This window comes from Osmia bicornis, chromosome 16 (genome assembly GCF_907164935.1).
Source record: "Osmia bicornis bicornis chromosome 16, iOsmBic2.1, whole genome shotgun sequence".
NCBI classification, from domain to species: domain Eukaryota; kingdom Metazoa; phylum Arthropoda; class Insecta; order Hymenoptera; family Megachilidae; genus Osmia; species Osmia bicornis.
In genome coordinates this window covers 5,689,639-5,715,291 of record NC_060231.1, presented here as the reverse complement: position 1 = coordinate 5,715,291, position 25,653 = coordinate 5,689,639, and the positions used below count along the sequence as shown (strand labels likewise).

Below are 25,653 nucleotides of genomic sequence, written 5' to 3'. Positions count from 1 at the left end.
TGATTCAATTAAAGACATCGCTGACTATTTTACTCGTGTACACGGTATGTTCGATCTTGTACGATCTACCTCAAATGCGATCCCGTAATCTGTAACGCCATTAATCCAGCAGAGAATTTGCAATCGGTGGTAATATCTGCGATCGATCTCCCAGTGAACTTTAGCTTGTTCCAATGTAACAGATAGCAACTTATTCTGTTGTTTCAGAGGTTCGGTATTTAATTTGTATTAGTGCTATTAATACTAATTTTACGGACTTGGCCCGTCTATTAAAATAAATTAAAATAAAATAAAATAAAATAGTACTCATACTTAATTAGTCCAAGTCCATAAAATTAGTATTAATAATTTATTTTATTTTATTTTAATAAACGAGCCAAGTCCCATTAGAGTACATAAATGAATTTTACGAAATTATACAAAATATTGAAGCAATCGCGTTCGAATGTTTCTTCTGTTATCGAGAAGGTTGTTAGCTAAAATTGTTACTTGCTAATTGAAGAAGCAACTATTTTGCCGTTTCAATCAATTGTACAAAAGTATATAATCATTAAGCCGTGTAGTTGCAGAAGAAGAGAAACTAAATTTGTCACCGATCATTATATTTCAAGTTAATACCCTGACCCAAAGGTGGAAGCGTTCACGAACACGCTAGCTGGTGAAATTACGTGCCTCGGGTGAAAGATAATTACTGAAAAATTATTACAATTACAATTATTATAATTCATGGCTGTACGGGTAAGGAAGAGATAACCACATAGGTATTCTTCGTCAGAAGGTATCAATGAAAAAAAAAAAGACATGACACGTTGTAAAATGCCATGAGTTAAGGAGAAAGAGTATAATGATGTTACAGATGGAAAGGTATCCCCCCATGATACGTGAAATGATCCATAAAAGAAATGATTCAGGTATAATGGATGTGTTAATTGATAGAAATAATTGCCAGGTTAAGCAAACGAGTATTATATGACTACTGATGGTAACAATTATTATAATAGTGGTTATTAAAAAAAAAAAAGGAGGAAGAAATACTGTTCTATTTTCACTGAGGTAACAGTTCATTTAATAAAGAGTTTATTAACTAGCTTTCTGCTGCGTCTAGTTACGAAAATGAGTCGTATTTTTCTTTTTCTTCAAGGTGCCAAGATTAATTGCCAACCAGGTGGAACTGGCTCGAAGAGGTATCTGGAGTGTTTCTATTCAGAAAGTTGACTGATGTACATGGTACTGTTCGCCTGTTAGCTAGTCTAAAAGCATTAATTCATCTTTAGTCAACTTCTTTATGGTTTTATTCAAATATTTCTCCCATCGTTTGATGCTGTCTTTGAGTTTTAATATGCTCCTTGGATCATGAATTATGAAGATGAAGGATTTCATTGAAGATAGAACAAGTGTATCATTCTTAACTTTATCTTTGAAAAATTTACAAGCAACTTTTCTAACAAAGGGAAAGTTTTCAATAGGATTTTCCAATTATTTTTTATTTCTTCTTTACAGATCATCGTTGAAAGAACTTACAAAAATGAAGATAAAGGATTTTATTAAAGATAGAACAAGTGTATCATTCTTAAATTTATCTTTGAACAATTTACAAGCAACTTTTCTAACAAAGGGAAAACTTTTCTGATTATTTTCTATTTCTTCTTTACAGATCATCATTGAACGAACTTACAAAATCAAGGTGTATGGCAAGTAATCGTACGAGCAAAATGACACGATCGTCGTCCAACTCTACCATTATATTCGTTTCGTAAAACGTACTAGAAGTAGAATTACCAGAAGTTACTTAAATCGCCAAACGTAGGCGATTCTTACAACACGCCGCATCATCGCCGCCGCATCTTGGGAATCACTTTCCCTGCAACCCCTTGTAAATCATTAATCTTTCCTTTCCCGGCAGGCTGACCGTTATTTCATCAAAATTTTAATCAGAGATACATCAGATTCTTCGAATCCTTCCACTTCTGGAATTGAAATTTTCTGAAGAACTGAAGAAAAAATGTAAACCTTTTTCTTCAGCTAAGAGGATTGAACTGTACCTCCTAAAAATCAGTGGAATTTCTTCTGAAGACAACGAATACTGAAACAAAATATGCGATCGATTGGTAATTAACGAGTTATGCAAAAGAGGCAACGATGAAGCCGGTCAATTTATTATAATTGTTTGCCCATGGCGTATTTACAATCGCTAATTCGTTTCTTAATCCGATTTTGTAATCCTCTCCGTTGCGTTATTTTCGAGAGGATCCGATACTAGGTTGGGACGCTTAATTAATCCCGACATAATTAACGCTAATTACAACTGACACTATATGTACAGGTTGAAGTTGTATCGGAGGTGATGGCACGTTGTAGAACGCCCAGGCAGATTCTCTCCTGGCTATAGAATCATGAGTGAACGTTTTTGATGCGCTGTGTACACCGTAATCGGGATAAACGGCGATTACGTAATCGTTGCGATGCGGAAGACCTGCGCTGTCTTCCACACACGTACCTACGTGCTCGACGTTTCTTCTTCTTCTCTCCTGCTGGATACCTCGAGATGATCCTTTGATCGACAGCTCTGCTCCCTGATGTAATTTTTTGGAACAGGAGTTAGGGTTGTCAGAATTCTGAAGGTTGACCTGGATTTGTGGTATGATTTTGAAAGATTTCAATACAAATGATGGATGAAGAGTATGGAAGCCTTGTATGCTAATACATTGGACAGTTTTAGGAATTCCAAGTGGTTCAGAATAAAATTATTGGATGAAGATTGAAAACTTAGTTGATGCAATAAAATATTATTTACCACTATGATCATCTTGCAAAATAGCTGTTTAGATCAGTGAGGCTTGGCAGTTTCAATAAGGAAGTTAAAAATAAAAAAGCAGTCATAGATTGAAATAGATCATTATTGTTCTATTCAGAGGAAAGAATATTTCTTCTTTAATAAGAAGTAAGTTCACTGTTCATGGGTAATATTAGGTGTACTAATTAATTCGGTACTTTTAATATTACACTTTCCTAATTACCCTCGTTTTTGTGAATTTGAAAAATGGCGTGATAAATTCAATAATTGTAATTACTATGACTCTTTGAAAATAAGCCATTAATTAAAAAAAGAAAAGGCACCGAATTAATTTAAAGATTCTAAAAAGTTGACTGTCTTCAATAAGAAAGTTAAAAATAAAAAAAGGAGTTATAGATTGAAATAGATCATTATTGTTCTATTCAGAAGGAAGAATATTTCTTCTTTAATAAGAAGTGAGTGATGAAATTAATTTAAAGATTCAACAAAATATTTTCTTGAAAGATTCTGAAGAGAAGAATGCATGATACTGAAGAATTCGAGATTCTCTGAGATGATGGATGCTTCATGATGATTTTTCACCACAAATTCAGAGCATTACCAACTTATTCTCGTCATTATCCGCGTTCCTCCGCAACGACTAACGTCTTTCGTGTCGAACCACCGTGCAAGATGCACGTATGTACGTTCAGTCGAACGCATTACCGATTACGCCATCCTTCTACGAAACCTTTTTCGCAACTTTATCCCATCGGTGCTCACCCTCGCAATGAAGCACGTTTGAATTCTAAACTAAGCTATCGATACATTAAGGAACACGCTCTTAGTTGATTGCAATTTAAAAATAATATATGAAGGAGATGATCTTAGAAGCATTATTGTAATGCATGTAATATCAATATTATTAGGTCATTAAGTTAATCAGTGAAAGATAAGACTTTATAGTCCAAGATAAGTTAACTAAATGAATGTTGAATCAAACCATGAAGTCCCAATGGTTATTTTAATCATTTCTTCATAATCTTAAATTTTCAATCAGCTAATGCTCTATTAAGAAGTAAGACACTTCACTGTACTCTATGAAATTCTAATTATAAATTGAAATTTAAGTAACCCACTGTGTCTCTTACAGATCCTGCAGTCCTACAGGATCCAATTCTCTCATCAATCTACCACGTTCATCCTGGAATCAGGGATCTACGTAACACGTCTCGCGGATCCTTCTCGACTGACCGTTCTCCATCAGTTTAAACGAAGTCAAGGAAATTATCTATAAATGGAGCGGCATCGCAGGGCTCGCAGAAAGCACTTTCAAAACTGTTGTAGCATCGATTAAACCGGCAACTCATCTTTCATGTCGGGTAATCTTAGACCACTAAGCAGACGCATCATATATTGATTACGTCAGGTTGTTTTCGTAAGGTACGACCGGGTACGCGTTTCAACAAAGAGACTTTTTCATCACCGATCCATTCACCTTCACCTTTGCTTTCGTTTAGGCATTCCCTGTTGACAGAAGGGACTAAAGGAATGGTATCTGTCCTTCCTACTTGTTCATCCGTTCACCATGGTATATTCTATGACACAAGGTAGCTGTTCAACCATTGAAATTAGAAGAAGAAATTGAATAAAAAGGTGTATAGATTATCTACAAAGGAGGAAGTTAGCTTAATTGGTTAAGGTGTCTCTGTATTACATATTTCTTCTTTTCTAAAATTTCAATCTTAACCATTAGTAGTGATGGTGATTAAAAAGGAGGCCTTCGTTATGTGGACAGAAGAGATTTCACGTTATATAAAATGATTAATTGATCACCCTTAAAATGAATCTGACAAACAGCACAGAAACTGCCATTACTTTTACCTAATTAGAATAGAAGCATTCATGAATAATATTAGGTGTACTAATTAATTCGGTACTTTTAATATTACACTTTCCTAATTACTATTTTAAATTCGAATATTTTTCCGCAATTTATTGAATTTGAAAAATGGCACAATAAATTCAATAATTGTAATTACTATAACTTCTTGAAAATAAGCCATTAATTAAAAAAAGAAAAGGCACTGAATTAATTTGTACAGTTAACACTTTCTCTCCTCCTTTTCCAAAGTAAGGTAATTGAAACAGTATAGCAATTATACAATATATTTAATTGTGTAATATTTAAAGTCTCATAAACAATTTGAAATATTTCAAACAGGGTCCAATTATAATTCTGTTTTTCAGGAAATTCTTGAATACACAAACGAGATGGTGATCTGTCAAGTACACTTGACAATTTTGATGCCTGCTAAAGCTTCATCTGGAACGTAATTAAGATGTTACAATATCAGAGAAAGTGTCCTCTCTAGCTGGAAACTGGGCTTCCTGGTGTCATAACGTAACACAAGATACTTGAAAACTAAGCCTCCATCACAAGCTGCGACACGTTTGAAATTTATTATTTTTCTTCGCCAAGTACATAGAATTTTTCGCGCCTAGATTCATCCTTCCCACTCGATGCATCAACCTGATACCCGCTCCATTAATGATCGATTTCACCAGCTATGGGAAAATTCATAATTATACAGCTTGTCACGATAAAGTACTGTTATTTATGTAATGAACGAACCTCTGGGATACACGCGGAGGCATTTCTGTTTCCTGCATTGATCCCATCTATTATTTCGAATTCAAGCAGAAACGAACCTTCTATCAATCTTTGTTACCAATAGTTAGGATTATATTGTGGAAAAAAATCACAAGGCACAGATAAAAATTAAAGAATTGTTTTATTACAAAATAGTTAATCTTATAGGAGATTTCTTATTCTACGCTGATTAGAATTGTACTAATGTCACTTAAAAGCTGGTCCGTATGTCGTCGATGGAACTCGCGTGTTATAGTTGTTACGATTGTTGTAATTGTTGTCCAGGGAATTAGAACCGAACTGGTATTGGTAATTGTTACCACTGTTGAAGTTACCACTGGGTGGCTGGTAGTTGTATCCTCCATTATTTCCTGAAACAATATACCATACAATAGTTAATTATTTATTACACCTAAGTAAGATTAGAATGATTAAATTCCCTTCAATTACCTCCGTTGTACGCAGCAGGGGCATTATTATTATTATTACCCTGGTAGCCAAAATTCTGATCACCAGCCTGATTGTTATTATTGTAAGCATTATTGTTGTTGTAACCATTGTTCTGTGTGTTGTACTGATCAGGATAAGTCGCTGTGCCTTCGTATCTCACATCTGCATGGAAACCCGTCCTCCAGTCAGCAGTGTAAGTCACTATTTGCATCCTACCATCAGGCAGTTGGACTCTGTATTCTCCACGCACAGTTTCACCATCACTGGTCTCACGTCTGCCAAAATCATTACCTGTTGCCTGGTCCTTCACTGCGTAACCAAATTCATAGGACATTGGCTGAAAGAATTTGTAAGTACCATATTAATAACTCTGTAATTACATTTTAAAACAATAGTTGTTATTTTAGGTTCAGAAGAAGGATGCAGGAGAGTCTGAAATGGAGTCATAATTACTTAAGGAATAATGTTAAACATCCAGATGCTCTCCTGGCAGAGCTTATAAGAAGAAGAAATGAAGAGATGGCGTTATGCGATTGAACTTTCTTCCACAAAGAAGTGGAGCAGATGGAGGCTGTGATTTAATCTAGCTCGCGCTAGGTCAGTCGAGCCGCAGGCGAATGCACATAACCAGACCGTTTAGATTCTCTCAGAACGATTAGCTAATCGGCAATAACGATTCGCCGTGGATGATGCCTGCGGTCGCTGGTTCACCCTATTAATATTGTTGCGTAATTAACCGCGTTTACAACACAGACCGACGCGATGAATGTGTTACATTTCGATGATGGATCTGGGATTCCGGTGCCCACGCGGTTTCTGGATCTCAGATCCGTGTCACGGACAGGTTAGAGGTTGAGACCATGTCTAAACCCCTGCTTTGTTAATTGTATATCAGGCTGAATAATAACACCTTGGTCTCATTGTTCTACTTATAAATGATTCTGGAAGTATATTTGTAAATAAATATTCCCAGATGAAGTTATTTAAAAAAGAAGAAAGTGAAGATTCAGTCTAGCTTTGCAACATTGTAGGTGAGATTATCTTAATCTGGGAATATTTATTTACAAATATACTTTCAGAATCATTTATAACCAGAACGATGGGACCAAGGTGTTCTCCTTGGTTAAATGAATTCATTTGTAAATAAATATTCCCAGATGAATTCATTTCACCATCAACTTTGCAACATTGTAAGCGAGCACGTTAATGTAATTTCATCGTGATTGCAGCATCGAAGGAGTGGTTATTGTTACCTGTCGCAACCGACTTAGGGTAGTTATGAAGTACATAAATTTACTTAATAGCTGTATAAAACGCCCAGTTAATTCGTGGACTATTTTAAACGATCCTCTTCGTTTTTCCTTTCAGGTGTTCGACAGACTTGCATCTTCAACACCTTCGGTTATATAATAAATCTTCTAGAGAACAGCCGAGGTACTTTACTTTCAAAATATTTTAGACTCGTCAGTCTAAAAGCCATTGGGAGATGTAGAAGGAAAAAGAAGAGATGGTATCGAATTAACAGGAATGTGAAGTAAGGAAGTTCTAGATCGGCCATGCCTCGCTCGACAAAGTTCAATGTTACTTGTACAATCGGCGTTAACCCAGATCTATTCGTTTGCCTCAACCCTTGCCTCTGCTATGAAAGATCACGACGGAAATGCGAGAAGAATGAATCAATGGGCATGATCTTGAAGCAGCTGTCCAAAGATCAATTGAATTAATCAATATTCATAGGAAACGTATGTTGTTAAATTAATTTTAAGAATTCAATCTTAATATTAAGATTTCTCTGCTCATTTGAAGCTCGTTTCCAAAACAAATTTTCCAGAGTTATGAAGCGTCGTTAGGAGAGAACGCATCCGTAATTCAGTTTCTATTGCGACAGTGAATTGTTCGTGGCACTCAAACGGCAATTAAGTTTAAGCAATCGTGATCGTTAAACACACAAAAGAAGCAACCTCGAACGGCAGGTAATAAATAAATTATACTTAACACAGTTTGTATATACAGCTTCAGAACCTCATGGAGGGCTTTTGATAAATGATTTCAATTCCTTTTAGAAATACCATCGATTCATTTCAGATCGTTTACCTGGTCGACGTAATCGTTGTCACCTCCGTTGTCATAATGATGATTACCAAAGTCATTTGTACCAGTTGAACCATGATTATTGTTGTCATTGTTGTTGTTATTGTTGTTGTTATTGCTGCCAGCATAATTTCCTGGGACACCATACTGAGTGTTCAATGGGGGATCACATTGCACGATTCCTATGGTCACCATTACAGCGAGCACTAACTGTAAATTAAAATTTCTTTGTACTTTTCAAGGTAATATGTTAAAAGTAATTAAATATGAAATATAGAAAGTCTTTTGTGGAGGATTTACATTAGGATTTTGAAATTTATAAAATAATATTAATTAATTATTTATTAAAATTAATAAATTAATAAACTAAAATGTTATGTAAATGAATCAGTGTTATAAGGATCTTCCTGTATCTTGTGATCAAACAATTAATCATCCAAGACTTTCTATTATTGGTACATGAAATTCCAAGTTGAAGAAAATCATTTTGTTGCAGTTCAATAATCTCACTGAGATTTACAAGAATTTAAAGGAAGAGGATCTTTGAAGCCAGCTGATGTTCCCTTGCTGATGAGTGTAATGGTATCAGAATGAAACGGTAATTTAAGATCAGATGGATTCCCAAGCATGCGAGTGGAAGCGCGAGATGATCAAGCAGCTCTCGTTGCGTAGGCGAGAAATTAGAGCCGGTGTTTTCCTCCTGATTTCTGTCGTGAGAAAGCGTCGAGTGTTGCGTCATCGTCCACGTTTAAAATCAGGAGGGGAAAAAGGAAAGAAAGGATTAGACGGTTCCGGCTGACGGTAACCCAGTCCTCGTTAAGGAAACTCGTTAGCCACCTTTTGACGGGCAAATGTATATATATATATCTTCGTTTAATGTTCAGACACCGGTGACAGAAATCACGTTCACTTTTTCTACAATTGTCTAATGTGGAATCGAGCACGAAACTTTCATTCATAAATAAATCATAGGATTTAATTTTTCTAATAATATACTGTGGTTATTCTAGTTTAAATGAAGCGTTAATTGTAGTACAATATATTAGGTATACAAATTAATTCCTAGTTACTATTTTAAATTCGAATATTTTCCCGCGCTTTTGAGAATTTGAAAAATGGCGCGATAGGTTCAATAATTGTAATAATTCTTGAAAATAAGCCATTAATTAAAAAACGAAAAGGCACCGAATTAATTTGTACACCTGATATATTACACTCTGCTCTAGATATCTTGATGTTAATTAAGATCCATTTTCAAGAATTATCTTTGAATTTTATTATTTTAACAAAAGCGATTCTACGTCCACTTCTACTGATGCACGGGTATGACCCAATGGCACAGTCAGGTGATTTTCACAATTACTTGAAAGCAAAATTGAAAATTCCTCTGTACGAGAGAAATGAATTAAATTCCTTTCTGGTTGATCAGTCAGGTTTCTTCAATCATATTTTAACTTGTTTCTTCTTGTTTTTCAGAACAGAAGAGTCTTTCCATTTTCAAGGAATCCGATGATTCAAGTAATCGTTAAGCAATTTCCTCTTGGAAGGATTTCGTTTAAAACTGTTGCAAGATTTGTACAACGTAAACGGTGAGAATCAGCTGCGGATGATCTGAATTATGTTATATAGCAGAGAATAATATAGAGTTTCGTTGTAGAAAGTGGAGATTTAGAGATGAAGTAAAAGCACATTTGAAATTAAGAAATCAAGATTGACAATAACATATGCAAGGAAGGGTGCTATTGTTTATCTTATAGCATGAGAGATTCTAGTCTCTAATTATGAGAGTTGATTGCTCGTAATTTATTCAGACCAGGAGTGAAGTTTTTAATACTAATTGTAAGAAAACTAATCCAGATTTATGGAGCACGTAAAACAATATATTAAAAATTATATTAACATTTCAGAATTTTTAATATTACTCTGTTAATATTTGGAAAAATTGAAATGAGAGATTTAAAAAAAGAAGACACCATAAAAACGAAGAGATGCCCTGAAGATATCGTCAAGATTTTATGTAACAATTTACTCCGAAGCGTGCATGATGTCATTTAACGCGACGTTAGAATAGTTTCACGTAGCAGCTTGCGAAATGTTTATGTTATTATTTATATTCCCGTGTAAAGCATACGTGCCTGGGCCGCATTAACGGAGATGATTACACAGGACCAAGTGTACTTACATAATGAAATGCAACAACCTACTGTGTACCTACAAAATGAGCTGTGCAATATCTAACTGCGCCTGGAAGTTGAAACGTGTGCACTTCGTCTATTGAAGGATAGTGATTGTGCAGTTAATCTACCATTCCAGGAGAAACGTTAATAATTTTCTTCTATTTTACAGCTTCTGAAGCGGTTGTAAATGGACAACTAACAAATTTATTTCTTCTTTACAATTTGTTAAATTAGATTAATTCGGTACCTTTAATATTACACTTTCTTAGTTACTATTTTAAATTTGAATGTTTTCCCGCGCTTTAGTGAATTTGAAAAATGGTGCGAGACAAATTAATTTTCCTAGTTACTATTTTAAATTCGAATATTTTCCCACGCTTTAGTGAATTTGAAAAATGGCGCGAGAATAAATTCAATAATTGTAGTTGCTATAACTTCTTGAAAATAATCCATTAATTAAAAAATGAAAAGGCACCGAATTAATTTGTACAGCTAATAAATAAAAATAATAATAACCGCAATGAATAATAGAATCTTTTTCATTTTCAGATGTTAAGATCATGGACAATGATGTGAAAGAAATCATTAGTGCTAAGGAATTTTAGATTTGAGCAAACAAGAAGCATTTTATAATTTACAATTTATAAGTGCAATCTCATGTATCAGCTAATATTAGTTTCACATGCAATGTACCAATCTGAGGTTTGAATAACGACCCAGAAACATTATTGATTGATCTCGTCAATTCTTATTAATGGCGGTAAGTGTTGATACTTCAAACTGAATTTGAAACGCTCCATCATCTTCTCTATCCTTAAAGATACAATTAGAGGTTCTTCAAAAGAAAATAATCTGGGTAAATATTCGACCATGCTCCAAACTATGATGGCAACCAAAAGATACCTCTGCCTTTAACAATACTCTTCCTTCAACAGGTCACCCGAAATCACTGCTCACAGATAAACAAATGAACCGAATCACGTGTCAGGAATCATGGTGAAGGATAATAGCGCCAACGAACACTTATCAGACTCCTGATTACCTGTCGCACCACTCTATCCATACTCAAGAAGACTCAGAAACCGGAGCACCGTGTGTAAAGTTGAATTATGGTGACGTTTTGCTGCCTAGCTGGCTTATATAGAGAGCCCGTGTAACGCCTACAAAGATTCATTTCCTGTCGGCCACGGATCCAGCTGGAGGAGTGGATCCGTGTGGATCCATGTATAAAACTGGGGGGGTTACCCCTTATACTCTAGTTCACATAGGTACGCGAGACGTGTGGAAAGCCCGCGCTTTATTTCCCATTGTTCTGCCCGAGGCATGTGCGATTTTGGGGCGGCGCGTGTATGAGAGGAACGCCGAGCGTCTTCTAGAGCGGAGAAAGCTGATTACCTCATCGCGTGGGACAGCCTGCCGGCGAATCTGACTGAAGACTCTTGCTACTCGAGCCTTTTAATTAGCCAATAAGGGGCTTAATTAACACCCAGGACCATTGTCCATCTCTTGATTCATTGGAAGATTTTGCAATCATACTTTAGGTTACCTCCGTCTCACCTGACCTCTTGGGCTGCTCCTGGACAAGCTGGAAATTTAATTGTACAACTAACCCATGTTTGGTAAATTGAAGGCATTGTGCAGTATGGAATGGAATACAGTACGTATTAGGATAAGTTCAAGTCAGGTCTAGGTTGAAGCGAACTTGATTTAATCTGTTTGAATTCCCTAGGCACTCTTGATTGTGTGATGATCAGAGACAAAGATATGATTATGATCTTAATGACTGAGAGATTATAGCAGATGTACTTCCTTGGGATCTTTTAAAGAATTTGGAAACAAAATTTATGCTGATTTAGACACCTGGTATGATGTACGTCTGTTTAATTGATGGCAATTCATTGAAATTTGTATCCATCCGCTGAAGGGTGTACTACATCCTAAAACACAATCGTAGTTGCATAATAGGAATGAAAGATCCATTCGTTTCGTCGGCGTCAGACCGCAACGCATCAAGGATCTTCAATCTCAACACGAGTTTGTTGGCATGTAACGAGCAACGACGCGTGACAAGAAACGGCACGAGCTGAGCACAATGTGTAACGCAAATGAATGCTGAATCCGACGAGATTGGCACGCGGGACCGATTTAGAAAGTACATTTGAACGGCGTTAAAATTGCTTTTCGACTTGGTCATTCTTCTTAACCACCGTTGTTATATTATTACGGATAATCTTGTTTCGCAATCGGTGCCATCTCAGAGAGTTGTTCAGTTTCATTCAGAAGATATATAATTTTAACATAATAGTAAGTTTAGATGCTCGTATTATCTCTTCATCAATTTAACAAAGATTTAATGAATTACAATAAAATTGATAAGTTTCCCTCAATATTGCAGGAAACTGGGAAGCTCTGATCAATTAAACGATCAACCATTAAGATGACTGAGAACCGTTCTTGGTGTCCTAGGACTTGTACCTAGTTAGGAGGTGCAACGAGATGAATAATTGCTGATCTGGTTTAGGACAATGGCCACAATCAGAACGGTCGATCTAATCTCTTTGATCAATTAGTTAAAATGAAAACCTAATCAAGAGGGGCTTTATTGTTTATTTAGTGTGCGAATTCTCACTTTCGATTCCTTTCGTAACCTTTCCCTGATTGTTCACCGTTACGTGAACGGAAACCATTGCGTTACGATAAGCACATGGCTCCACCGTTGGACGTTTAACAATGATGCCGTAGGTTTTCGGTAGTTTGCTCCCTATTGTTCGGCCAAAAATTCATTTCGCAACGGGCCAACTTATCTTAACGTTCAGTTTAAAAATACAAGAACAAACGAGACACCGATTTATGGTTCTAAGTAGATCATTTTGTATTTTTCTCAACATCTCTCATAATAATCTTGATCTTAATTTATTTCCCCCAAGGGGTTACAATAGGGTGTCCTCACGCACCCTATAATTAAATACTAAATTGCTTTTTCAATATATTCCAGATGAAGCATTGCTCGACGTTGGATTGGAAGAAGGTCGACCTACTAAGTGAAGAAGAAAATTGAAATCAGCATAAAATGTAAAGAAGAGAAAATCAAACAATGCTTCTAGATCTCGGTACAGTTTCTTCGTGATAATTGAAAGGATCTTCGCAACAACCTCTCTTTATAATCTCTTCTCTACTCGCAGGCGTGCTAGCATGATAGACAAGGTCGTTACGTGTTCAAAGGATGCTCTAAATTCGTCCCAATTCTTATTGCGCAAGCATCCTTCGGATGATTTTGTACTTGTCTGCTTTGATGTACTTAGATTTATTGTGAAATTTGATGGGAATAATGAATCGAGCCAGGGAAGATCTGGCGTCTAACAAAAAACTTCATTATTTCATCATCTTTGGCAGACTCTTCGATCAGCCATCAGTATCGAAGGTGAATCAAGGATATGGTTTTTAACGTGAGATTAATGAAACATCATTTTGGATCATTATTGTGGATGATTAAACTGAATTGGATCTCTGGGAACTGATGCTAGAAAAGAAACTTCATTCAAATACAGATTGAATGGTTTAACGTTTGAACTGATGGATTTTAGAAATAAGCAGGGGTAATTATTTTAAAAATCACTGTTCTACTTTCAGATCATTGTTACGTAAAGGGAGATCGAATCGTATTGATGAAATTTTCAGAAAGAAATCTTCAGAGGAGAGAAATATTAATTTTGATATTAATTGTAGAAGAGATGGATTTCACAAGCAAGCAGAGTAGTATGTAAATAATATTTAATGCATGAATTCTTTCATAATATTCAGGAAGTTTACGCGCGAGATTGCTCTGCCTCTTTTCTTCGAGGAATTGTCAATAATGGATGTTACGAAAGCAGGCTGCGCGAATAATGAAGGACAGCCAGTGCGAAAAGAAACAATATAATGTCAATATCAAGTCCGCCGTAACCTGTGATTAATCTTCTAATTTGTAGTATTAGGTATACAAATTAATTCGGTACTTTTATTATTATACTTTCCTAGTTACTATTTTAAATTCGAATATTTTTCCGCGCTTTTGTGAATTTCAAAAATGGCGCGAGAATATGATATAACCCCTTGAAAATAAGCCATTAATTAAAAAAAAAAAGGCACCGAATTAATTTGTACACCTAATAACTTACATTGTTGTGCATTGACATATAGTGTTATGCAAGAATATCTTTGTCTTTCATTTTAAATAGCACCATGATGATAGCATTTTAAGCTTGGCATTATTTTTCATTTTAATGAACTATAATAATAACAATAAATATTATTATATTTCTGAATTATAGTTAGATTTTTTTTTAGGCTGATTGAAGAAATAATTGCTATACGTTTATTAATGCAATGAAAGCATGTGTTTGGTTGAAGTACATGCAATTTAAACTCGACACCATAATTGTTTCCTAGTCGATAGAGTAACAGCAATTGAACTGAATATATTAGCATCTTATTGACCGATTGGGTGTAAGGCCGATTGTTTCTTCTATTATGCTGTTAATGCGAGTGAAAATCACTCCCTCAACTATTGTTTACCAGGGTGCGTCCAAACAAACCTTATGTAACTTGAAATACTTTTATTTTTGTACTTAGTATGATACATTTCTTCATTTTTTTTTTTTACAAAAAGATGACTAAAAAATCTCATTATACAATTTTTATTTTTTAGCAAAAAGCTAGCTATATATTTAACATTCTTTAATTAGCTATTATTGTTTCAGCTGGCGATCTCTTTTGAATTTACTAATCGGCCGAGTGTCCTTCGCTGTCTTCGAAGCATCGGTTGTAGGTGTTGCTGTATCCCTCTCCTTAATATCTCTTACCACCTGAAGGTAACAAAAATATTTCCATTAGTAGAATGTACAGTGAAGCATAAGAAGAATACATGTAACATAGTATTCTTACAGTTTCGTATGCTGAAGGTTTATTTGATTCTTCCTCTTCTTCTTCATCCTCTTCTGTACTATAATCAGGAGGAGCAACTTGTACAGGAATAATATCGTTTGGTGATCTTTTTAAAATAGATTTAGGCTTGGAAAATATCTTATAAATATCTGCTGGCGATTCTATCGAATCTCCATCCGATTTTATAACTGGGTTACTTGATGAATGACTAAATTCTATGTGAAGAATATCTTCTTCTGAACCTTCTACATCTTCACTCTTTGTATCTTGTGCTTTTTCTAAGTTTTCATCCCTTTTTATACTACTATCTGTTTCTGCAAATGAAACTGACTTTACTGTTCCACTTTTAACATTTTCTTTACTCTCCTTCATAGATTCTAAGATATGTTCATCTTTCTCTCTGGAACTATTCTGTTCACTTTCTGAGGAATTTTCTGTTTCATATTCATATTCCCCTTCTCCTAATTCTTCTCCAAAAAGTTCATACCCTTCCTCTTCTAATCTATAAATCAAAATATTTTTTATTTGAAAAATTAGAAAAAAAATGAAAAGATTCACAGAAATGTTGGAAGTATACCTATCGAGTTCATCTGCTAACTCTTCTTCAATTTCAAGCTGATCAAGTCTGTTAAAGAGATCTTCTTCTGTTTTAATCTTTTTTCTTTCTTCTTGACGAACTTTGCTTAATTTCTGATGATACTCCTTCTCTTTTTCTCTATGTTTTTCTATAAATAAAATTAGGGGTTATTTAACTATTCATGCATGTCCGAAAAAGACAATCATAGAATATAAATAATTACTTCTCCATTCATCAATTTGTTCTTCATTCCAATGCTCCACAATTTCTGTACCAGCACAATCTTCAAAGAGATCACCTTCCAATACCATCATCCTAGTTTCATATAAATCTCTTTCTGCACTTAGATTTTTTAGCATTTCCTCTGCTTCTAATGTAAAAAATTTATTATTTTATAGTTACTATTAATTAAATTCAATATTATTTAATAATCTATTAGTTATACTTTGTATTCTTCTTTGACAGAGAGCTGCTGCTCCTGTGGCACTATATTTTGCAAAGTATCCATCACCCAAGAAAGCAAGGACTTCATTAGTGTGAATTAATCTTCCTTTCATCAATGCTCTTTTACCAATTGGTACCATACAATTGACATATAAATCTTTTTGGAAAGTTTGCAATGTTTCTGCAACTTTTTCATGACCCTTTTTATAAGATCTCCATACTTTGCACTGTTCTTCATTTCTTTGGATGCCCTTGAACAAATAATATCCAGTGTTAAGAAAAGAATATTTATATTATATAAAAAAGTATAATAACTGTTTACAATACTTTATTCTTAACTCTGGACTGATTACAAAATTTGTCATTGTTTTTATTCAACAATCTACCTTTAAAAGAGCATCGTCCAACAATGCCTGTTGAAATTTTTGTACATCAGTTTCATAATTCATTGTTAACATAAAACGATTAATCAAATAACAGTTTACAAAAGGATAAAAGTACAATTCAGGTAATTTGTTATATTTATTTTCTTCTTATACTTCAAAACATAGTGAACATCTTTTATATGAACGTTCTTTTAAGACAATATTTGACATAAAAATATTCGTCAGATTATATAAACTAGTTCATCAAATTATATCATTATTTTAATCGTGACTGTCGTATTAATTTTTCCAAGTGTTATTTCAAAATTTGTATTCGCTTAAATCTAACCTCAAAAATGACATTCAAATTTAGAGGTTATCTGAAAAGATGGCGTTAGAGGAGGATGAACTGACGATACTTTATTCATTGACCATATAATAAATATATGTTATTTATTTAACAATTTTTAAATTTATAATAATTTGACTATTTTTGTGGTAAAAAGCCTACAAATTTGTTATTTATTAGAAATACAATTATCATTCTTCTTTTAATTGTTAGATGGCGCTGATTCAATGAAGATTGTAAGGAAGATTCTTGTCTATACTTTTCATTAATTCGTGATTTTCTTTCTTATTTCTTTTTCCGTGGAAGAGGATAAACGCCAAGATGGTTAGTGAACGAATAGAAATCTATTTTTATTTAAAACATCCTTATTAATCGTTTTGCGGAAGTATAATTATTACGTTTTTAATAAAAATATGAATTAAGATATGTCTAAATTTTTGTCAGCCTGATGAACCTTAAAAAGACAATCATACACATAACCTCTCTTTTTGTACATGTTAACAAGATGTTTAACCTCTTCTTTCAACCTAAACATTATTTATTTTCTTTAATATTTTCCTGTATTAATCCTGAATCATATCATTTACATTTTTTAAATGTTCAATAATTAAATTAGAATTACTTCAACTTAAAAATTTGTGTTATAAAGAAGTTGTTAAAAGTGACAAAATCCTGAGTGGTTATATGACATGGTCCAGAATTATAAAGTCATGTATTTTCAGGGCAAGATTAAATGTACGGAACTGAGGACGAAAGACAAGAAGGAGCTGATAAAGCAGCTTGAGGAGCTCAAAACAGAGCTGACAAATCTTCGTGTTGCTAAAGTGACTGGTGGTGCTGCCTCTAAATTGTCAAAGATGTATGTATAAATTTGGGATATCACAAGCAATCTATTAAATGAAATGTAATGTATAAAATGAAGAACTTGGTTTTAATTGGTTTCATTTTCATGAATCTAAAAATTCTGTATATCTTTCAGCCGTGTAGTGAGAAAGGCAATAGCTAGAGTATACATTATTATGCATCAAAAGCAGAAAGAAAATCTGCGTTTGTTGTACAAAAACAAAAAGTACAAGCCTCTGGACTTGAGGCCAAAGAAGACAAGGGCAATCAGGAGAGCATTGACGCCTTATCAAGCCAACAGAAAGACCCTTAAAGAAGTACGCAAACGATCTGCCTTTCCACCAAGGAAATATGCTATAAAGGTGTAAGCTGCAAGGTACTGATAAGGGATAAAATAAATGTTTTTTAAAAATTCGACGCTGTGTTACTCTTTAAAAGGACAATGATACAAATTTCAAAAGTATTGGCAAATGCTTTTTATTTTGTATAGAAAAGGTGTACAAAAGTTAAAATTAGAGACAGTTTCTACTTGATGTAAAATCTAACGTAATTCTTGATCATTTAATATCTGATACTGTTTGAATATTATGGCAGATCTTTCAGTATCTAAAAATATAAAAGGCGCTTTATAAATTAAAATTAGACTTTTAGATACAAACGATGAAAGTTAATTTAGAATCAAATTACAATTAAATCAATTAACTTTTCTCTTAAACAATCTTAGATATTAAATATTCAAGAATCACAGAAAACTGGTGAGTAAAGTTTAAAGGCGTATGCCAGGGTTTCTTGAGAGGACGAAGTTCAGAAGTTCATCACTGTCTTCGCACACAAACGGTTTCCGGTGATGACAAGCGACGTCGTGCCATTTGATACCATCATTGTAGAAGTTGTTTAGGATAGATAGACAAGACTCGTCGTTACCCTGGAACACAAACATTTTATCATACATTAAATACAAGAAACTCGGAAGAATACATTTTTAAAATGAAAATTAATTTACCTGAGCAGCTTCGCGATTGTCAGGTTGCGGTTGACCGTATCCACCAGTGTTACTCCAGTCACCGGAGTTACGCTGTGTAGTGGGGCCGATTTTAGCCCCAGAACCTGACCAGAACCATCCATTTATATTCTGGGGCTGAAGATCCGGTCGGTCGCAGCCATTGAAGTTGCATTTGCGTCCCGATGTCCAAATGAACCTCACATTTCCTATGTAAACGTAACAAAATGAGGTACATTCCTTGATATAAAAATGTAATTAGATCTTGTTTTGTAGCCTACCTCGAGCGAGTCTCTGTTTGATAAACTCATTTTCTTGCGGCGTTTCGAGAGAGACTGCATCCATACAGTGTCTGCGACAAATGTTACGAGCATCGAGCCAGTCTACCTCAAGACTTCTAGTAGGCTGGTGCTCCCAACTGAAGAAGTATGAATGTGCAACACCTCTAGCATCCCTGTAGGTAGCATGTCGTACTCCTGAAACAAGTTCATTTCATTTTTTATTTTTTTTTTTCATTTTCAAAGAACATTTAATCACAACTATATTTTTATAAACCAGTTCGCTTACTATTTGCACAACTGCGTGGATCAGGAAGAGCGAGTCGACGTTGAGCGTGTACAGCGACACCGACAAAAAGTAACATCAACCATATCGTCCTCATATTTATAGTTCTTTAAAAAAGAAAGACAAGTTGAGTTTTATTTAAATAGTTCTAAGGTTGAACAAATAATTTGATAATTATTTCTTAATCTCCTTTGAGAGAAAACAGGCGCTCGCTAATGTTTCAGGAAAACGTTGTTTTCCATTCTAAATGTATGTCCTAGTAAAAGTGTCTTGGGAACGAATCTTTGTCCAGGGTGAAAGGAGAGTTTTCAACGGTGAATTATCATTTGAGAAAGAGAGATGCTGCCACCGATGATGGTTCTCTCGCGTCGACGACAAGGAAAGGTGCGAGGGGATTTTGCAACAGGTCGTTTTTTTTTCGTCCCGCTAACTTTCCTTGGAGGCTCCATAGGCTTGCAACTTTCTAAATCAGCTCCACGATACCGGTGGATGATACTCACAATTAAGGAGCAAAGTGCGCCTCTGAATAGTAATCACAATTACACTACAACATTCTATAATGCAAGAAAGTAAGGAAAATGATAGTAGAACACAAACTGCTACATTGTAGAGAACAATTTCAAGGAAATTACGAATGTGCAATTACAAAAGAGTTATGACATTTCAAGATATGAAAAAATATTAGAAGCAACGATTTTTAGTTTCCTGTACTGCATGAAAAACTTGATAAGGTAATGAAAAGGAAGCTGTTTATTTTTTTCATCTTCTACAACGTTGTCGACATTAAATTAACCCGTTTGTGTCTGATTCCTGTACAGAATGACAATGAATTTGTATTTAAAATTCCACGCTGCTACAGAGTTAATTAAGTCCCACTTTTAATGGCGCTGCTTTCGCTAAAAATCAGTGTCAGCGGTCGTTCACCTGGATTGAAGAAATGCTAATACCATCGCGGAAGAGGTAAATCAATTATCAAACAAACGATTTAAAAAAAATCTCGTTTACCAAACAACTTAAACACCCCGAGCAAAGTTCAGTACACCATGCTGTGTAATTTGCCTAGTATTCCTGCGGTTGAAGCAATACGTCCATTAATTAAATTATAGTAAGGTTGTTTTTCAATTATCGGTTGACGCAACCGCGGGCTGCGAGTCTCGACGGAAGAAGAATTTCTTTCGCTTCTAGTATCCACAGATTTAATTAACCAAAATAATGCTTATGGTATTTTATTGATTGTAATTCAAGGTACAACTTTTTGTCTACTTTTTAGTAGGAAATTCAAAGGAAGAGAGGATGTTCATAGAATTCCTTATATGAACAGTCGTCGACCGGATGAGACTTTCGACACAATATTGTTTCATGAATTTCGTAACAGTTATTATCTAATTACGGAGTGTTAAGAAATTGGAAGTTCTCAATGACACTTTTTCAAGCCTATCTATGATCAAATTTTTTATTGTCACTGAGCCTGAGACTTTTATTTCATAATAAAATGTACAGAGGAGTTTCCTATTTATAAATTTGTAAGAAATTCAGAAATAGTTTCATAATTTCAAATTTGAATTTCGCGGAAAGTGCAACGTCATCAAATTTTCTAGCGCCATCTTGAATTTCACTCTAATATTACTTATCATCAGAAGGTAATAATAAGTTGAATTTTTTTCTAATTTCGTAGTTTAAAAAATATACGCAATATCAATCTTTATTGTACAGAGTTTCAGGATGTTAAAGTAAGTTTCAATTTTATAAATGAAACAGTTCCTTTTTTAATATCGCTACTCAATCGTTTGTCCTTATTTGTAGGGTTAAAAGTATATTGGCAAAAGAATGAGAAAAAGGGGAGAGATCGGTGGCTTTATTTCGTATCCGTGTATGTGCTCGTGAAACCGTTATCTGGCCGGCTTTATATCGTCCGGTTAAGCACTTGGCTGTCGCTTCTTCGTCTTTCTTAACGGCTCCCCGTCCATAAGCCCGCCGCGCATGCGTATTCGGGACGAGTGCGTCGATACAAAAAGGAGGCAGGTGTGTACCGATGCGTTCAATGAAATAAAAAAAAAATCGCTACCGGTTCAATTTCGACTTTTACTCGTTTCAGATTGATCAAGGATCATTACCTCATCCGTATTCTATCTTTATCGACACCTCATACGCGCATTCTGGACAGGGTCGGCCCTGAAATTTCGAGGTTCCGGGCTTCACGTAAAAAAGGTACCTCAAATAAAATTCATAAAATTAATTTAGATTAATATTGAAGTAAATATTACTCTTCTTGCATTCTTAGACGCAAAATCGTCTTATGGGGGCCCTGGACCTTGGGGACCCTAGGCGGCCGCCTAGTCTGCCTGGGCCCAGGGCCGCCTCCACTTCTGGAGGCACCTCTATTATACCCAAACACTTCAACAATTTTTAGAAATGATAACATTGAATGAAAATGCAAGATATAAAGTCAGTACGAATGTTGGTGAATGGTCAGGCAACTGAGTGTAAATGCATGCTCGTTTTCCTATGCAAATTTGTTTTTAACGACATGTGGGTCATGGCACCTGTTGCCTCGCCAAAATTAGATACATTTTTTTTTTTTTTTCGAATGATAAGTTCAGCTAACAGTAGCGACAAGAATTCTGTACGATCTAAGGATAAAGCGTAGCCGGGTACTTTTAAGATTTCAAATTCAGGAAACAGTTTGATTCTCTAACAGGAATTAGACGTCCGCTTTAGGAAACGCGTAATCTTTAATTCAATACTTTTACTTGGATACCGTGACACGCTTAACGAGGAGGAGAGTTTCTCTCTATTGCTTTACCAAGCAGTTTTCAAATGATGAACGGAGGGGAAAAAGCGGGTTTGCTCTTTTTTTTCTTTCTTTCCCCCCTTTTCGCGGAGGAGATCGTTAACTGGAGATGCAATGAATTCTCGGCCGAAGTAATGCTTCACGTGTGTTACAAGCTGCATCGTTGCGTACACGTGTGCCGATATTACGCAAGGAAAGTACCTTCGCGAAGATAAACCCCGTCGCCTCTCGCGAATCGAAGAGAAAGTGAGCCGTCGTCAAAACAATCGTGTTTACCTAAAAAAACTAGAATAAAGAAAAATGGCGATTTTTCTATACTGTTATTATTATTTAAAATTATTTTTTTCAAAAATATCAGAATTAGTGTAATTAACAGAGATAATTCGCATGGTGTGAATTCGATGAAAGTTAATTGGACACGAGCTGTTAATTAAAGGTAAATTAGAGAACTTAGCTAATTATAGGACCGACAGTTACACGTTCTTTTGTTTTCCTTAAACAAAGGCTCTTTGACTAACACCGGGGTAATTTGAATGAACAATAGCGCACAAAATTTCAGTCAAAATTTTCTCAATAGTATTACAAATATTGTGTATAAAAATTTCTAAGAGAAAATCATTTTATTGACTGAAATGTTATTTTGTCAGAGACGCCATTGACGAGTACTAAAGTAACGCGCCAAAACGGCTGCAGGAAAAGGATCGGTAAAGAGAAAGCTCCGTAGCCCCTGTGCGGGTCATGCGACACGACCATTCGTTCATCGGGTCGTCGCTTTCGATTTCTCCAGGTGCACTTACCTAGAGAAGCTTCCTTCGTCGAATGCTCCTAAATCGTCGGGGAATTTTCCGTTTAATCGATCGACAGATCGATTGTTAACGAGACACGAAAAACGGTTTTTCGTTGCCTTCTGATAGATCCAATGTTAAACTGTTAGCTCGTCCACGAGTTGTCGATCGCGACGAGAAAGAAGAATGAACTGTGGTGTACGAGCAGGCAACCGGTATATAGCCGGCCCACATTCCCTTCTGGCTCGAGTAACCCAGATTCTTCCCACCCAAGTGTCTGGGGAACATCTTCGGGGGCCTGAAAGGGGCCCTGGATAATTCCCATCTTGCCCCGGCACCTCTCACTGGTCACCTTCCCTCACCCGTTACCTTCGAGCTTCCCCGAAGTAATCATCTTTCGGTGCTAGAATTCGTTTTTCTCGCGTTGGACATCCATGATTGTAATTGATTCTTCTAAAGGAATTGTTCTTCCTTGGTTCTCGTTAGAGCAATTGATTAATGGTATCGGTTAATTGTTTAGTTTGAGAAAGAATAAAATCTAATGATGATGTATAAATTATAATTTATTGATACAAAAATGTATGGCATTATGCCACCATCAGCATTGATAAAATCAAATTTTATATTAATTTATAATTAATTACTACAGTGTTCTGAAACATTTAATTGGTGTTTAACGTCGAGCCTCTGTGTTTATAAATAATTCATTCTTTAAAATATACTTTTCATATTGGAATATAGTCTAATTCAATTAAATTATCTAATGAATTATACAAAAATAACTCATACACTACAGTATAACCCATGCACCATAAAAATCTAGTCTTTCATTCTTCTTCTTGGATACATTTCTCTACTAGTTCTCTTAAATTAGGATTCTCCATGGCAGCTGCAATTCTTTCTTTGTCATTTATTTGTTTATTTACTGAAATGTAGAATATTTGTAATTAGTTATAGTAATTGATTCGTGCAATGTAACTAATTATACTTACTTTCTTGTTCTGTTGAGTGTGCACCTTGTTTAATGTATATGTCTAATTTAAATAGAGCTACCAAATGACGCTCTAGCTTTACCCTAATGCAAAGACCGATCAATGTTGCTAAAGAACAATGTGGTACAGTCGGATTAAATTCAATCCGTATTACAGATATTCCTTTTGGGGTATGCCTTGAAATTTCAACACAGTCTTCATAGACAACATCCAGTTGTTCTAATGTTTGCGGTTTCTCGGGGTCCTTGATTGTTCTTAATAGATCTATGTTAATTTTAACCTATGTCAGCTTTGATAAAAATTAATTTAGAAATTAACTGTTTTGGTAAAAGTATTTGTTAATTGATGTATGATTTTTAATTCATTTCACAATTGATAAAATGCATTGTCATTAACTATTTATTAAATAACAAACTCAATGGCAAGGGTTCATACGTTTTTGGTTAATCAAATCTATCGATTAAAGGTGCTAATTAAGTAATTTCTGATCATTTTGCAGCATTAACTTGCCATAAACAGATTCCTTAAGCTCCGTGTCGGATTGCGAGACAAGAGTTTGCTCTCTCGCATCTGGGCAGCCTTCTGTAACCTCCATTTCGTCGCCTGTTGGCAAACCATCCTTTATCTTCCCCCCGATTGATATTTTTCGAAAAAATGACAACATGCTTGCCCCGTTCCCCTCTGGCCACTTGTTATGATCAATGATACATCATTAAGATTTGTTTATGTTATGGCTGACAAGTGCAATCATCCTAACCTCTATCAGTGCAATGTCGAGCAACGCATGGTAATTGCGCCATCATGGCGCGAAAATGAAACGTTCATTAATCTTTCTAGTTGAATTAATTTTATGAAGTACTGAATTCAAAAGACAGGCTTATTATTCATTCGTTTATTATAGTGACTATTAAATATTGAATAAGTAATTCGTGAGTTAAAAACAGTGCTTTTTGAAAAGCAAAATAATTAAAGTTTTAATTCATCAAAAACAGTGGCAAATTTGAAAAATTTAAAAATGATATCGTTTATTGCATAAATCGATACTGATTTATGCGCTACCTATCGACACTTCAAACAACTAGAATTAGTGACCGTTTCTCGTTCAATTGTTTTAAACGATAATAATAATTTTTTATTGCAAATAGTATTATTTGTACTGACTACGTAATGACGCTGGTAAATTTGAATTTTAAATATGCAGATAACATTTTTGATTGAAGAGAAAGGGAAAGATAATTTATTATATATTTTATGACTGCTATTAAAATAATTTGTTCGTTTTATAATTAACACCTAGTATAGGTTATAACTATAAATATACAAGAAAGGAAAGAATTCGATGTTTAAATCCATATTAATTTATTTACTTTCACTTGTATAAGGATATACAAAATTAGCGTTAATTTATACATGCATAATGATGACATTTATTTATTACAAGTATTTCTATATACTAAACTGCCCATAAATTATCAAAAAATTCCAATAAATTCTATTTTAATAACTTTCTGGTAGATTTGCACAAAAAAGAGATTTCGCTTTCTCATTAACGCTCAATTCACGCGTTTCATTCACTTCCGTTTCTATTAATAATACAAGAAGCTATCATATATTATACACGATGAGTCTTACTTTTTATAAGGAATATATTGGAAGAAAGAATTTTTAATCAAATAAAAGCAATTTATAGATGTCACTAGAGTTCTAAAGGTCGGTTATTTTAAATGTGCCATTACATTTCTTACCCTATATAAAATGGCGATCACTTTTGAGAGCAGTTCAGTGACCTACGCGCAAGATCATTCAAGGTCACAAAGACTGAATGAAGTGACCCTGAAACCAGATACCCAATTAAAGGTAAATGTAAAAATTATAA

General features: G+C 34.8%; 5 protein-coding genes and 4 long non-coding RNA genes across 12 annotated transcripts; 5 read left to right on the top strand and 4 right to left on the bottom strand.

The window, feature by feature from the left end:
• Positions 1-5,549: 5,549 nt before the first annotated feature.
• On the bottom strand, positions 5,550-11,262 carry LOC114876622 (homeobox protein 2-like). Its single transcript, XM_029188348.2, has 4 exons — positions 11,187-11,262; positions 7,971-8,177; positions 5,877-6,213; positions 5,550-5,797 (listed from the first exon to the last, which is right to left on the bottom strand). Exons 1-4 carry the CDS (start codon positions 11,205-11,207, stop codon positions 5,634-5,636), a joined length of 729 nt encoding a protein of 242 aa, XP_029044181.1. The 5' UTR covers positions 11,208-11,262; the 3' UTR covers positions 5,550-5,633.
• Positions 7,267-8,046, top strand: LOC114876625. 2 transcript variants are annotated; one of them, XR_003789429.2, is made up of 3 exons: positions 7,267-7,618; positions 7,708-7,849; positions 7,962-8,046. It is a non-coding gene; the product is annotated as an uncharacterized LOC114876625 (long non-coding RNA). The 2 variants fall into 2 exon arrangements; XR_006830190.1 differs by having other exon boundaries at positions 7,940-8,028.
• LOC114876624 lies at positions 9,466-14,679 on the top strand. The gene is made up of 11 exons (XR_003789428.2): positions 9,466-9,556; positions 9,625-9,806; positions 9,875-10,287; positions 10,694-11,000; positions 11,080-11,801; positions 11,874-12,448; positions 12,540-12,882; positions 13,140-13,254; positions 13,327-13,740; positions 13,823-13,900; positions 14,471-14,679. It is a non-coding gene; the product is annotated as an uncharacterized LOC114876624 (long non-coding RNA).
• Positions 14,680-14,769: 90 nt separating this feature from the next.
• LOC114876683 (unconventional prefoldin RPB5 interactor-like protein) lies at positions 14,770-16,863 on the bottom strand. 2 transcript variants are annotated; one of them, XM_029188446.2, is made up of 6 exons: positions 16,475-16,863; positions 16,090-16,339; positions 15,868-16,011; positions 15,645-15,792; positions 15,068-15,569; positions 14,770-14,988 (listed from the first exon to the last, which is right to left on the bottom strand). In XM_029188446.2, the coding sequence occupies exons 1-6, from the start codon at positions 16,544-16,546 to the stop codon at positions 14,872-14,874; spliced, it is 1,233 nt and encodes a 410-aa protein (XP_029044279.2). In that variant the 5' UTR covers positions 16,547-16,863; the 3' UTR covers positions 14,770-14,871. The 2 variants fall into 2 exon arrangements, with proteins under 2 accessions (XP_029044279.2, XP_029044278.2); XM_029188445.2 differs by having other exon boundaries at positions 15,868-16,014; positions 16,475-16,861.
• Positions 16,864-17,020: 157 nt separating this feature from the next.
• LOC114876688 (60S ribosomal protein L35) lies at positions 17,021-18,060 on the top strand. Its single transcript, XM_029188451.1, has 3 exons — positions 17,021-17,126; positions 17,525-17,661; positions 17,782-18,060. Exons 1-3 carry the CDS (start codon positions 17,124-17,126, stop codon positions 18,011-18,013), a joined length of 372 nt encoding a protein of 123 aa, XP_029044284.1. The 5' UTR covers positions 17,021-17,123; the 3' UTR covers positions 18,014-18,060.
• A 90-nt stretch (positions 18,061-18,150) lies between these two features.
• On the bottom strand, positions 18,151-23,239 carry LOC114876684 (L-selectin). The gene is made up of 5 exons (XM_029188448.2): positions 22,798-23,239; positions 19,213-19,316; positions 18,927-19,121; positions 18,649-18,854; positions 18,151-18,570 (listed from the first exon to the last, which is right to left on the bottom strand). The coding sequence occupies exons 2-5, from the start codon at positions 19,304-19,306 to the stop codon at positions 18,412-18,414; spliced, it is 654 nt and encodes a 217-aa protein (XP_029044281.1). The 5' UTR covers positions 19,307-19,316; positions 22,798-23,239; the 3' UTR covers positions 18,151-18,411.
• On the top strand, positions 19,030-20,709 carry LOC114876690. 2 transcript variants are annotated; one of them, XR_003789442.2, is made up of 4 exons: positions 19,030-19,281; positions 19,502-19,940; positions 20,028-20,169; positions 20,480-20,709. It is a non-coding gene; the product is annotated as an uncharacterized LOC114876690 (long non-coding RNA). The 2 variants fall into 2 exon arrangements; XR_003789441.2 differs by having other exon boundaries at positions 20,028-20,709.
• LOC114876689 lies at positions 20,710-23,686 on the top strand. Its single transcript, XR_003789440.2, has 4 exons — positions 20,710-20,939; positions 21,013-21,231; positions 21,305-21,417; positions 22,648-23,686. It is a non-coding gene; the product is annotated as an uncharacterized LOC114876689 (long non-coding RNA).
• On the bottom strand, positions 23,328-24,633 carry LOC114876685 (MIP18 family protein galla-1). The gene is made up of 3 exons (XM_029188449.2): positions 24,288-24,633; positions 23,778-24,041; positions 23,328-23,710 (listed from the first exon to the last, which is right to left on the bottom strand). Exons 1-3 carry the CDS (start codon positions 24,439-24,441, stop codon positions 23,613-23,615), a joined length of 516 nt encoding a protein of 171 aa, XP_029044282.1. The 5' UTR covers positions 24,442-24,633; the 3' UTR covers positions 23,328-23,612.
• Between the last annotated feature and the right edge of the window lie 1,020 nt (positions 24,634-25,653).

Excerpts from the sequence above, each read along its gene's own strand:
- LOC114876622 (XM_029188348.2), bottom strand. The coding sequence starts at position 11,207 with ATGGATAGAGTGGTGCGACAG. Across the intron at positions 8,178-11,186 it reads TGGATAGAGTGGTGCGACAG|TTAGTGCTCGCTGTAATGGT; the intron begins GTAATCAGGAGT and ends TTTAATTTACAG. Across the intron at positions 5,798-5,876 it reads CCCTGCTGCGTACAACGGAG|GAAATAATGGAGGATACAAC; the intron begins GTAATTGAAGGG and ends ATATTGTTTCAG.
- LOC114876683 (XM_029188445.2), bottom strand. The coding sequence starts at position 16,546 with ATGTTAACAATGAATTATGAAACTGATGTACAAAAATTTCAACAGGCA. Across the intron at positions 16,340-16,474 it reads TGGACGATGCTCTTTTAAAG|GGCATCCAAAGAAATGAAGA; the intron begins GTAGATTGTTGA and ends TATTTGTTCAAG. Across the intron at positions 14,989-15,067 it reads AACCTTCAGCATACGAAACT|GTGGTAAGAGATATTAAGGA; the intron begins GTAAGAATACTA and ends TGTTACCTTCAG.
- LOC114876688 (XM_029188451.1), top strand. Across the intron at positions 17,662-17,781 it reads GCCTCTAAATTGTCAAAGAT|CCGTGTAGTGAGAAAGGCAA; the intron begins GTATGTATAAAT and ends TATATCTTTCAG.
- LOC114876684 (XM_029188448.2), bottom strand. The coding sequence starts at position 19,306 with ATGAGGACGATATGGTTGATGTTACTTTTTGTCGGTGTCGCTGTACAC. Across the intron at positions 18,855-18,926 it reads CAAACAGAGACTCGCTCGAG|GAAATGTGAGGTTCATTTGG; the intron begins GTAGGCTACAAA and ends ACGTTTACATAG. Across the intron at positions 18,571-18,648 it reads ACAATCGCGAAGCTGCTCAG|GGTAACGACGAGTCTTGTCT; the intron begins GTAAATTAATTT and ends TTTGTGTTCCAG.
- LOC114876685 (XM_029188449.2), bottom strand. The coding sequence starts at position 24,441 with ATGTTGTCATTTTTTCGAAAAATATCAATCGGGGGGAAGATAAAGGAT. Across the intron at positions 24,042-24,287 it reads GCTTAAGGAATCTGTTTATG|ATCTATTAAGAACAATCAAG; the intron begins GCAAGTTAATGC and ends AAATTAACATAG. Across the intron at positions 23,711-23,777 it reads ACACTCAACAGAACAAGAAA|TAAATAAACAAATAAATGAC; the intron begins GTAAGTATAATT and ends TCTACATTTCAG.